Consider the following 13,763-nt stretch of genomic DNA (forward strand, 5'->3'; position numbering starts at 1 on the left):
GTTGACTTGAATGAATGTCTGATCACTGGCTATTCTAAATCTCCTCCTCATAATCTGCTTTCTTCCACCAACCCTCCAAAAAGAACCTGCTTACCTTGACTCCCTTCATGCTTCATCCTCCCACCTCTGTCTCCCACCATTCCTTGAGCCTGGAAATCCAGGTTTTTCAATTCCCCAGCCCGAAGATATCCCACCCTCAAAAAACCTCTGAAATTCCACCTTCTAAGGGTGGATTTTGCTAATTTACTTCTTCTCGCCATCGGTCAGTGACCATCTCAAGACTAAATGCACCCGCAGAGCCACAGGATATTGCTGCCGAAGGTAAGGATCATTACTCTAGACTGTAAGCTTCTTGAGGAAACATGTCTACCAACTCATTTATATGGTATTCCTCCGAACATTTAGTACAGTGCTCTGCACACAGTAAGTGCTTAATAAATGTCTCCGATTGGTTGACTGATCAATATCTGCTTCACCCCTAGACAGTGAGCTCCTTGTGGGCAGGAAGATGTTTACCAACTCTTTTATACGGTACTCTCCTCAGCACTTAGAATAGTGATCTGCACACATCAAACATTGGAAAATATGAAATTCAAGCACTAATAATAATAATGACAATAATGATGGCATTTGTTAAGCACTTACTATGTGCCAAGCACTCCTCTTCAAAGCGCTGGGGGAGATAGAAGGTAATCAGGTTGTCCCAACTGGGAATCACAGTCTTAATCTCCATTTTACGGATGAGGAAACAGAGGCACAGAGAAGTCAAATGACTTTCCCAAAGTGACACAGCTGACAAGTGGAGGAGCTGGGATTAGAACCCACGACCTATGACTCCAATGACCCTGCTCTTTCCACTGAGCCAGGCTGCTTCTCATCCACGTATCCATTGTTCCATTCTTTTTTCCTCCCTGTTGTAAATGACATTTTGCCTATCTAACCTATTAGACTGGGGAGTCTTTGAGGGCAGGGATCATGCCTTTTACCTCTTTTTTTTACAGTATTACTTAAACTCTCATTATATGCCAGGCACTGTACTTAGCTCTGGGGCGAATACAAGAAAATTGGGTGGGTCACAGTCCCCGTCCCACACAGGGCTCATAGTCTCAGTATCCATTTTACAGATGAGAGAAATGAGGCACAGAGAAGGGTAGTGGCTTGCCCCAAATCATCCAGAAGAGAAACAGCCCAGTGGAAGGAGGGTGGGCCTGGGCTCTATTTCCAGCGCTGTGACCTTGTGCAAGTCACTTATCTTCTCTGTGCCTGTGTTCTCCTGTTCTCCCTCCTGCTCAGATTGTGAGCCCCATGAGGTACAGGGATTCTGTCCAACCTGATAAACTTTCCCTGTACTTAGAACAATGTTTGACACACAGTAAGCGCATAACAAATACCATTAAAAATTAAAAAAGAGGGGTAGCCCTATTAGAACCCAAGTCGACTGACTCCCAGCTCATGCTCTGTCCTCTATACCACACTGCTTCTCTCTTGCATCCTCCCAAGATTTGGTAGGGGAATTCCCGTGAGGAGGAATTGGTGATGAAGCATCTGGCTGGATCACGGCGGCTTGCCCCCACAGTTTTTAAGTACCCACAGAGATGAGGATAGGTTGATGACACTTGTGTGCAGGGTTGCCACGGCAACAGCATCCTAACAGTTCCCGCTGTTAGTGACCATCTGGGTCAACGGGTGGGCGCTTCAACTTCTTTTTTTTCTTCAATGATACCTAATCGCTTACAGTGTGCGAAGCACTGTACTAAGTCCTGGGATTCAATACAAGCTCATCAGGTTGGACACAGTCCCTGTCCCACATGGGGCTCACAGTCTCAATCCCCAATTTACAGACGAGGGAACTGAAGCTCAGAGAAGTGAATAGGCTTGCCCAAGGTGACACAGCAGAAAGGTACAGAGCCGAGATTAAAACCCAGGTCATTCTGATTCCCAGGTCCATGCTCTCTAGACAAGGCCACGCTGGTTCCCTCAGTTTCATCTTGTTCATGACCTCAGACAATCAATCGGTCATTTAATCAGTTGTATTTTCTGACGTCTTCTGAGTGCAATTCTAGAAAGAACAGGAAGTGACGCTAAATCGATGGATTCAAGACCCTCCTCTGGGCTGGCTTCGGGGATCAACCCAAAGAAGCAGCATGAGAAGCAGCATAGCTTAATGGCAACAGCCGGGTTTTGGGAGTCAGAGGATGTGGGATCTAATCCCGGCTTTGTCACCTGTTTTCTGTGTGACCTTGGAAAAGCCACTTAATTTATCTGTGCCTCAGTTACCTCATCTGGAAAATGGGGATTAAGACTGTGAATCCCAGGAGGGTCAATCCGATTACGTTTTATCTACCCCAGCGCTTAGAACAGTGCTTGACACCTAGTAAGCACTTAACAAATGCAATTATTATTTTTGTTATTATTATTATCGGTTTGGGAGGGGCTGAGGGGTTCTGAGAACGGGGTGATGGGAAGGAATCACTGATACTGTGTGGTTGTACATGACGGGAAAATCCCCGGTTTCAGAAGGAATAGGTTGTAGCCTAGGCATTGTCCTCTTCTGTCTCAGAGCTGAGCCACTGTGCCAAACTGGGGTGAAGAAGTCACTGCATTCTCTCCTCCGAATGGCCCTGTCTCCTTTCAAAATATCTCAGTGATGGAAAATGAAGAAATAAGCTGTCAGCCCACATTTCCTTCCAGATCCTTCCAGTCCATCAGAGCACAAATTTCCCCATCTTCAATCCCCTTCGGTCATCACACCACTTCCACGATGCTTCGCACGATTCATTTTTCCTTTCCCTAAGTCATCTTGTCCCAACTACCAATCAGCATCTTAGACCAATTCTTTATTTTTGCACTCACATGCACCATTATAGTTTTGTACATAGTGGCTTTTATAAAATGTATTCTTTGAGCACATAGTTACCTATTGACCATTCTTTCCATTCTTTATCCTCTCGTTAACTGATTCTGTGTCTATCTCCCCTGCTAGATTTTAAGTTTTTGGAAAGCAGGGATGGTGTTTAATTTATTTTGATCCCCCTGAAGTGTTCACTACAGGACTTTACACCCAGGATCTATTCAACAAATATCACTGATTGATGGATGCTTTGATAGACGGATGCATCGAAGGGTTGTTGTATGGATGGGTGGTAGAAGGATTGGTGGGTAGATGGATGCATAGATGGATGGATGGAAGCGCGGATTGTGTGATGCATAACCTTAATAAGGCATTCCACTTCTTTGTGCCTCGTAACCTCATCTGTAAAATGGGGATTGAGACTTTGAGCCCCACGTGCGATAGGGACTGTATAAATCTTGATTAGCTTGTATTTGCCACAGCACTTAGTACAGTGACTGGCACATATTAAGCGCTTTACAAATACCAATATTATTATTATTATTATTATTATCATTATTATTATTATTATTACGGATGGATGGACAGACAGATGGGTGAACAGACAGACAGATGGACGGGTGGATGGTAGGATAGACAGATGAATGGATGAAGGAATGGATTCAAGACAAAGATTTGATCAGTCAAATTCATTCATTCAATCGTATTTATTGAGCGCTTACTGTGTCCAAAGCACTGTACTAAGCACTGGGAAAGAACAATTCAGCAACAAAGATAATCCCTGCCCACAACGGGCTCACAGTCTAGAAGGGGGAGACAGGTATCAAAACAAGTAAACAGGCAGTCAAATGTTGGCGACAGTTTCCATGATTCTGTACTTCTTCCTTGGAACCCTCCGATTTTCTGATTTTCATAACCGCCAAGAGTGATCCTAAAATTCATAGAATTACTGTTATTATCATTACTGAATTTATTGAAAATTTACTTGCAAAAGCCTGCCAAGTCCTGGAGCAGAAACAAACTGATCAGCTGGGACACGTTTCCTGACCCACAGGGGCTTAGATTGCAAAAGAAAGAGCGAATACATATTGAACCCCGATTTTATGGAAGAGACCCAAAGAAGTTACGTGGCTTGGCCAAGGTAATACAGCATGCCGGTAGCAGAACTGGGCATACCTTTCAAATCTCATGACTCCCGGCCACATGCTCATTCCACTAGCCATGATGCCGCCCAAACAATCACTTGTCATTTATTCATTAATCCATTCATTCAATCATATTTAAGGAGTACTTACCGTCTGCAGAGCATTGTACTAAGCGCTTGGAAAGTACCATTAAGAATAAAGAGAGACAATCCCTTTCCACACCGGGCTTACAGTCACACTTGTCTTATCAATCTCTGTCCCAGACATTGATAAATCCTCAGGCGCTGGACTTTCCCTTCGGACAGCTCTTTATATGGATAACGCCACAGTCAGAACCCTGATGAGGAATGAGGAACCCTTAGAGGGGAGAGGAAGATTCTCCTGTTTAGGACTCTCCCCAGGGCGGCCTTCATGTTCCGGTTCCCCAGGCTGTAGATGAGGAGGTTCAGGGTGGGGAGCACCACGGTGTAGAACACAGACACCAGAAGGTCCAGGGTTGAGCAGGAGTCTGACACTGGCTTGAGGTAGGCAGCAACTCCAGTCGAGAGAACGGTGGTGACGACTCCAAGGTGGAGCAAGCAGGCGGAGAAGGCATTGGCCCGGCTCTTGGTGGCCGGAATCTTCAGCACGGCCTGGAAGATGCACACACAGGAGATCATGATGAAGACGAAGCAGATGATACCTAAAGCTATTCCACCGGTGACGCTCACATCGATGGCGACGTGGTTACAGGAGCAGGAGATCTTCAGCAGGGAGGGGACGTCACAGATGAGCTGCTGGACAATGTTAGACCCACAGTTCAGTGAGATTGTCCAAACTGAAAGCGAGACACCAAATAGCATCCTACTGAGCCAGGAGGTGGCCGCTATCTTTCCACAGGCTGTGTTGTTCATGATGAGCTCTTAGCACAGGGGGTGGAAAATAGTGGCGTAGCGGTCATAGGACATTGCCGTGAGGATGAACAGCTCTGAGCTGGCATACAAAACCACCAAAAAGAACTGGGACATATAGCACAGGAGGGAGATGGATCTATGATCCGTCAGTGGGATGACGACATACTTGGGGACGGGGACCGTGATGTAGCAGAGGTCGAGGACAGACAGACTCTTGAGGAAGAAGTTACATGGGGGTGTGGAGGCGCTGGTCAAGGACGATGACGGCGATGATGAGGAGATTTCCCGTTAGGGCCACCAGGTAGACCAGGAGGAACAGCGTGGCCTGGACCAGCTGCAGCTCCTGGACCTCCGAGAAACCCAGCAGGAGGAATCCTGTCACCCTGGAAACATTGGGCATTTTTTGGAGGCAACATTGACTTGCTGCGTGTGATAAGGGAAGAGCCAAAGTTAGAGTCCATTGATGGAATGAGTGAAGAAACGAACAGGACATTTGATAGTGCTTTTCTATGGAAAGGAGACAATTACAGAATTCAAAATAGTCTTTGATTTCCTATCCGGCAGGGATAAGGAAAGATCCAGATTTTCACATTATTTTGGTCGATTTAAAGGGAATTCTTGAGATGGTCTCCACCCCGCCACCCCAGAGAGTTGGTGGACACATTCCCTGCCCACATTGAGTTTACAGTCCGAAGGGAGATCTTTTTCTATCTTCGTCTTCAACCCTCCCCACTGCCTAAACTTGTTCCCTGCTTCCAGTACCCAATAATGTACGTACACACACATACATACACAAACACACAAAGCTTCTAGCACAAGGATCGTGATTGCAGCAGCAGTAAAGTGGAAAATGAATTCTCTCAGTAATATTTATTAAGCGCTTACTGTGTGCAGAGCATTGTACTAAATGCTAGGGAGAGTGCAATATAATAATAGACACAATCCCTGCCCACAACTAGCTTACAGTTCAGAGGAATACCCAATTGTAGTCGGGTTGATCTCAGTGAATGTCTGATCACGGGATTCAGTGCCATCACCTGTTCTAATTATCCTCCTCATCTGCTTTCTTCAACCAAACCTCCAAAAAGAACCTTCTTACCGTGACTCACTTTAGATGCTTCCTCCTCCCACCTCTGGCTCCGACCCTTCCTTCGGCTTGGAAATCCACCCCTTTAAATTCCCCTGCCCGAAGATATCACACTCTCAAAAACCCTCTGGAATTGGGACAATTTAGCTAAATCACTTCTTCCCACTATCTGTCAGTGACCATCTCCAGACTTAAAGCATCCGCAGAAACTCAGGATATTGCTACTTAAGGTAAGGCTCATTAATCGAGACTGTAAGCTCCTTGAGGAAATATTTCTACTAAATCTTTTATATTGTAGTCCTCCAAGCATTTAGTACAGTGCTGTGCACACGGTAAATGCTCAATAAATGTCTCCAGTTGGTTGACTGATTAATGCTCGCTTCCCCCCTAGACAGTGAGCTCCTTGTGGGCAGGGAACATCTCTACTAACTTGTTCATAGGGTACTCTCTTCAGCACTTATAATAGTGCTCTGCACATATTAAGCACTCAAAAATAATGGCTACCAAGCACTAATAATAATAATGATAATAATGGTAGTATTTGTTAAGCACTTACTATGTCCCAAGTACTGTTCTAAGCGCTGGGGGAGATAGAAGATAATCAGGTTGTCCCACCTGGCACTCGCAGTCTTAATCCCCATTTTACAGATGAGGTAACAGTTGCACAGGGAAGTGAAGTGACTTCCCCGAAGTGACACAGCTGACAAATGGAGGAGCTGGGATTAGAACCCAGGACCTCTGACTTACATGCCCGTGCACTTTCCACCAAGCCAGGCTACTTCTCATCCACATATCCATTGATGTATTCTTTTTTCCCCCCTATTCTAAATGACATTTTGCCTTTCTAGCCTATTAGATTGAGAAATCTTTGAGGGCAGGGACCATGCCTTTTACCTCTCTTCTTATGGTATTTCTTAAGCTCTCAGTATGTGTCAGACACTGTACTAAGCTCTGGGATAAATATGAAAATATTGAGTGGGTCAAAGTCCCTGTCCCACACAGGGCTCACAGTCTCAGTCCCCATCTTACAGATGAGGTTACTGAGGCACAGAGAAGTGAATTGACTTTCCAAAAATCACCCAGAAGAGAATCAGTCTGGCCCAGTCGAAAGAGCATGGGTCTGGGCTCTAATTCCAGCTCTGCCAATTGCTTGCTGTGTGACTTTGGGCAAATCACTTATCTTCTCTGTGACTCAGTCCTCTTGTTCTCCCTCCGGCTCAGACTGTGAGCCCCATGAGGTACAGGGATTATGTCAAACCTGATTAACTTGCCCAGTGCTTAGAACAACGTTTGACATATAGTAAGTACATAAGAAATACCATAAAAAGTAAAAAAGAGGGGAAGCCGTTATTAGGACCCAAGTCCACTGACTGCCAGCTCATGCTCTATCTGATAGGCCACACTGCTTCTTTCTTGTATTTGCCCAAGATGTGGTGGGGGAAGTCCTACGAGGAGGAATTGGTGATGAAGCATCTGGATGGTGCAATCTCTGTCCTACCCTCTTGTTCCTGCACGGAGCGTTTCGATGATGCTTGAAGACACTATGGCACGGGGCTGGAGCCATGTCATAATGTCCTAGCCCGGCAGCCATGGTAGCCTGGGTTTGGGCGGTGGATGGAGGGGACCAGGGGGCTACCATAGGGGAAAATGCTTTTCCTCTGCTTGCGAATGCAGCCTTGGTTCCATTCCACCCTGGACGCCGGGTATGAACGTCTTCCCAGAGTGACCCTCACACTCACATATATGAGCCTGATGGTCTCTCTCTGTCCCAACCCACCCCAGGTCACTCTCACCGGGCCATCGTGGTGCGGGGGAACCCCTGACCCTCTCTGGGCTGGGCGGGTCCCCACCTCTCTCCTCGGACTCTTGAATGCAGCGGCAACGGAGGGACAGCGAGAAGCCATCAGCCCCTCTCTGCTCTTCCGTGGGCACTGAGACACGCTTTCCAGACTGGGCCCCTATCCCCTTAGATAAAGCCAGCGCTGCTCTGAGGGGGGTCCCCGGAGAACCGGATCATGCCGGCTCGTCCCCACGGTCTTTGGGTCCCCACATTGATGAGGATCCTCTGATGGCACTTATCTGCAGTGTTCCCATGGCAACAGCATCCTAACGGTTCCTGCTGTTAGTGACCACTTGGGTCAACGGGTCAGAGCTTCAGCTTCTCTTTTTTTCAGTAGTACCTGATAAGCGCCTAGTATGTGCCAGGCAATGCACTAAGTGCTGAGATTCGATACAAGCTCAACAGGGTGGACATAGTCCCTGTCTCATATGTGACTCACAGTCTCAATCCCCATTTTACAGATAAGGGAATTGAAGCCCAAAGAAGTGAAGAGATTTTCCCAAGGTCACACGGCAGAAAGGTAGTCGAACCGAGATTAGACCCCAGGTCATTCTGACTCCCAGGTTTATGCTCTATCGACAAGGTGACGCTACTTCTCTTAGTTTCATCTTGTTCATGACCTCAGTTGTATTTTCTGACAAGGCCGCGACTGTTGGCGGAGGGGTTGTCGCCGGCAGAAGGCTGTCGCCCCGGTCCCGGGTCTCCCTAGGGCTTAAGGGGGCCCGAGCGGAGTGGCCCAGGGCAGGGCTCCCGGGTCCCGAGCAAAGCGGAGCGGCTACCACAGGCTGTGCCAGGACGGTGGTCGAAGGGCGTGAGCCCCAGCGGGGCCAAAGCGTGCAGCATTTCTGATCAAGTGAAGTTTTCTGCCTTAGGGTGATAATGCAGGAGTGCTGGTTAGTGAGGCAGGATGACTGGAACCAACGAATCAAGCTTCCACACATAGAAATGGTCATTTTGGGACGAATCCCAGAGACCCAGATTACTGACCAGAAGTGTTCTCGGCAACAAGTATATCTGAAAGCAGACTGCAAGAAGGGGTATGTTAAAGTGAAGCAGATGGGAGTCAACCCAACCAGTATCGACTCAGTAGTCATCGGGAAGAACCGAGAGCTGAAGCTGAAACCCGGACAGACCCTGTGCATGGTGAATGGCCTGTATCCTTACAGTGCCCAATTTGGGGAAGAAACCAGGAGCCCCGATGGCCAAGCGGCAAAGAAGAAAACAGCAAAAAGACCAAGCGATAGTGGCGCTGAGAAAAGCAATGTGGAAAGCAAAGCTGACAAAAAGATGAAAAGGGAGGGGACCGCCTTGCCGGAGGGCAGGGCGCGTCATCAGCCAAGCCCCCAAGCACTTCTTCCACCATAACGCTCTCAAGTGGGAATTCTTCCTTCAAACAGGAATCTTTTGGGCATTGGAGCCAGGGTCTGAAGACCTCTATGCAGGATCCAAAAATGCAGGTCTACAAAGATGAGAAGGTGGTCGTCATTAGGACAAATATCCCAAGGCCTGCAACCACTGGCTAGTTTTACCGTGGAAGTCCATTGCCAGTCTGAAGGCTGTTACCAGAGAGCATCTTGAGCGGCTCAAGCATATGCAGACTGTAGGGAAGAAGCTGACAAAGGGCTGCGTCGACTCTGACCGTTTTTCAATTCAGAATGGGTTACCATGCTATTCCCAGAATGAGCCATATCCATCTCCATGTTATCAGTCAGGATTTTGATTCTCCTTGGTTGAAGAGTAAAAAACACTGGAATTCTTTCAATACCAAATATTTCTTAGAATCACAAGCCCAGCCCGCACCTGCCGCTCTTCTGCCGCTAATCTCACCGTGCCTCGTTCTCGCCTGTCCCGCCGTCAACCCCCGGCCCACGTCATCCCCCTGGCCTGGAATGCCTTCCCTCCGCACATCCACCAAGCTAGCTCTCTTCCTCCCTTCAAGGCCCTACTGAGAGCTCACCTCCTCCAGGAGGCCTTCCCAGACTGAGCCCTCTCCTTCCTCTCCCCCCTCCATCCCCCCGTCTTACCTCCTTCCCCTCCCCACAGCACCTGTATATATGTGCACCTGTATATATGTATATATGCTGTACGTACCTATTACTCTATTTTATTTGTACATGTTTATTCTATTTATTTTATTTTGTTAATATGTTTTGTTTTGTTCTCTGTCTCCCTCTTCTAGACTGTGAGCCCACTGTTGGGTAGGGACCGTATCTGCATGTTGCCAGCTTGTACCTCCCAAGCGCTTAGTACAGTGCTCTGCACACAGTAAGCGCTCAATAAATACAATTGAATGAATGAATGAATGAATCTTCTGATTACAAATCTAGGAAGAACGAGAAATGACACTAAATTGATGGATTTAAGACCCTTCCCTGGGCTGGCTTGAGGGCTCACCCCCGAGAAGCAACATGAGAAGCAGCATAGCTTAGTGGCAAGAGCCCGGGCTTTGGAGTCAGAGGATGTGGGTTAAAATCCCGGCTCTGCCACTTGTTTGCTGTGTGACCATGGGCAAGTCACCTAATTTCTCTTTGCCTCAGTTGCCTCATCTAGAAACTGGGGAATAAGACTGTGAACACCGGGGGCGACACCCTGATTGCAGTGTATCTACCCCAGCGCTTAGAATAGTGCTCGACACATAGTAAGCGTTTACCAAATGCAATTATTGTTATTGTTGTTATTATTATCAGTTTGGGAGGGGCTGAGAGGCTCTGAGAACAGTGTGATGGGAAGGAATCACTGATTCTGGGTGGTTGTACACGACGGGAAAATCCCTGATTTCAGAAGGAATAGGTTGTAGCCTAGGGTTCGTCCTCTTCTATCTCAAAGCTAAGCCACTGTACTAACCTGGGGTAAGGAGATCACTGCATTCTCACCTCTGAATGGCCCTGTCCCCTTTCAAAATATCTCAGTGATGGAAAATGGAGAAATAGTCTGACAGCCCGTATTTCCTCCTTCCCCCTTCCAGTCCATCAGAACACAACTTTCCCTATCTTCAAAGCCCCTGTGTCATCCCACCACTCCCACGATGCCTCACACGATCTATTTTTCTTCTCCGTGAGTCATTTTCTCCCAACTACCAATCAGCATCTGGAACCACTTCTCGATTTTTGCACTCACACCCAACATTATACTTTTGTACGTAATGGCTTTTATAAAATGTACTCTTTAAGCACATAGTCATCTATTTACCATTTTTACCATTCTCTTCCTCGTCCTCTCATTAACTAATTCTGTCTCTATCTCCCCTCTTAGATTTTAAGCTCTTGGAAAGCAGGTTCACCACAGTACTTTACAGGCAGGATGCATTCAACAAATAACATTGATTATTAATTGATGGATGGATGGATTGATAGACGGATGCGTGCATGAGCTGTTGGATGGTTGGATAGATGGAAGGGTGGATTGTCTGCTGTGTGACCTTATGCAAGGCATTTCACTTCTCTGTGCCTCAGTTACCTCTGTAAAATGGGAATTGAGACTGTGAGCACCATGTGGGATAGGGACTGTGTGAAACCTGATTAGTTTGTGTGTGCCCCAACACTTAGTACAGTGCCTGGCACATAGAAAGCGCTTAACAAATGCCACTATTGTTATTATTATTATGGATAGATGGGTGGGTGGATGGATGGATGGACAGAAAGATGGGTGAACAGGCAGACAGAGGGACTGATGGATGGTCGGATGGATGGCTGGATGGATGAACGAATGGATTCGAGACAGGGATTTGATCAAATTCATTCATGATGAAGGCGAAGCAGACGACACCTAAGGCCACCGCACTGGTGACGCTCACATTGATGGCGACGTGGTTCTCGGAACAGGAGATCTTCAGCAGGGTGGGGACGTCACAGAACAACTGCTGGACGATGTTGGACCCACAGAATCCCAGAGAAAAAGTAGAAGCTGAAAGCAGGATACCAATCAGCACCCCGCTGAGCCAGGAGGCAGCCACCATCTTTCCACAGGCCGTGTTGTTCATGATAGGTTCATTGTGCAGAGGGTGGCTCATGGCTGTGTAGCGATCATAGGACATCGACGTGAGGGCAAACTGCTCTGAAGCAGCAAACAGATCCACCAAAAAGACCTGGGCCACACAGTCCAGGAGGGAGATGGATCTACGATTGGTCAGTGAGATGACGACAGACTTGGGGACGGTGACGGAGATGTAGCAGAGGTCGAGAACGGACAGATTGCTGAGGAAGAGGTACATGAGGGTGTGGAGGGACCGGTCGAGGACGGTGACGGCGGCTATGAGTATATTAGCCGTCAGGGCCGCCTGGTAGACCAGGAGGAACAGCGCGGCGTGGGCCAGGTGCAGCTCCCAGACTTCTGAGAAATCCAGCAGGAGGAATTCCCTCACCGTCGATATGTTGGGCATTTCTGGGAGGCAGCACTGATTTCTATATGTGATGAGTGAAGAGCCAAAGTTAGATTCAATTGATGGGATGAGTGAAGGAATTGACAGGACGTTTGCTAGTGATTATGGGGAGGAGAAAGTTATTGAATATGAAATGATACTTGAGTTTTCCGTGGAGACATTGAACACTTCTGGGAAATACTGTCGACGTCCTGAAAAGGAAGATGGAAGGAAGACTTCAATTAAGAGACAATGATGTTGGGGGTGAAGGAATAAGAATCAGTCAATCGATTCTATTTATTGAGTACCTAAGGAGCACACAGTAATAGTACATGTGATCACTGCCCGCAGCGAGATTACATTCTTTTGGAAGCGCCATGCTATGAACTGTGATGAAGCAGGGTGCTACTGAGAAGAACTCAGGCTCGGGAGTCAGAGGACCTGGCTTCTAATCCCAACTCTACCATTTGCTGGCTGCATAGCCATGGGAATGTGATTTAATTTCCCTACCCCTCAGTTTTCTCAATAGTAAAATGAGGATTCGATACCTGTTTTCCCTCCTACATAGTCCGTGAATGCTTCGTGGGGCACGGACTGTGTTCTACCAGATTATCCTGAATCTCCCCCAGCACTTAATATTTTGCTTGGAACATTGTAAACACTTAATAAATATCAGGAGTATTATTTTTGGTTGAAGAGACTGAAACTAAAATGAATAGGGGATAGAAGAGGTCAGAGAACATAAAGATATGAACATGACTGTTGTGAATTTCTTTCGGTGGTTTTTGAGTCAAACAAGAAATGTCTTCATACATAAAATCACCCATTTAGTGGAGAGATAATGAGCCTGGTAGAAACAAGGACCTGGATTCTAAACCTGTCTCTGCTCCTTGTCCGCTGCGTGACCTAGGGCCAGTAATTTAGCTTCTCTGTGCCTCAGTTACCTCATCTGTAATTTGGGGATTATGACTGAAAGCACCATGTGGGGCATAGACTGTGTCCAACCTGATTAGGTTGTATCCACCCCAGTTCTTATTACAGTACCTGACATATAATAAGCACATAACAATACCATAAGTCAAACAACAAAAATAAAACCCACATATACATCAAACTGATTCCTTTGGCTCAAAATCTGCATTCACACGTGAACTCACACGAGCACAAGCATACCTCATCATTCATCGAGTCCTTTCCTAAATCATCGCTCAGCCTACATCGTCTTTCCTCAACCTTCACTAAGGACAAGTTGTGTGTTTTCACAGGCAACAAAAACTCACAATCGGCTTGAAGGCTCTCCTGCCTATGACTGCACTTCCCCTCCTTTCCATTGTTCAACTCGTCTTCTCAGTTCTCAAAGCAACTTTTTAGTTGTTACACACGGTCGACTCTCCCGTTTCCATCCTAGCTTGGAACTCCATCTCTTAGCCATTCAAAATCAGAGACAGCGCAGGTCTTGATGATAATGGCATTTATTAAGCGCTCACTATGTGCAAAGCACTGTTCTAAGCGCTGGGAGGTTACAAAGCGATCGGGTTGTCCCACGGGGAGCTCACAGTCTTAATCCCCATTTTACAGATGAGGTAACTG

At 46.9% G+C, this 13,763-nt stretch overlaps 1 protein-coding gene across 1 annotated transcript; it reads left to right on the plus strand.

The window, feature by feature from the left end:
- Positions 1 to 8,595: 8,595 nt before the first annotated feature.
- LOC119923918 (aprataxin-like) lies at positions 8,596 to 11,075 on the plus strand. Its single transcript, XM_038743089.1, is given in 5 exon segments — positions 8,596 to 8,959; positions 9,214 to 9,301; positions 9,304 to 9,458; positions 9,460 to 9,608; positions 11,069 to 11,075. Coding segments are annotated over 5 exon segments (663 nt in total). The 5' UTR covers positions 8,596 to 8,695.
- Positions 11,076 to 13,763: the final 2,688 nt, after the last annotated feature.

The sequence above is a fragment of the Tachyglossus aculeatus genome, unplaced genomic scaffold (genome assembly GCF_015852505.1).
Source record: "Tachyglossus aculeatus isolate mTacAcu1 unplaced genomic scaffold, mTacAcu1.pri scaffold_67_arrow_ctg2, whole genome shotgun sequence".
In the NCBI taxonomy this organism is placed as follows: Eukaryota; Metazoa; Chordata; class Mammalia; order Monotremata; family Tachyglossidae; genus Tachyglossus; species Tachyglossus aculeatus.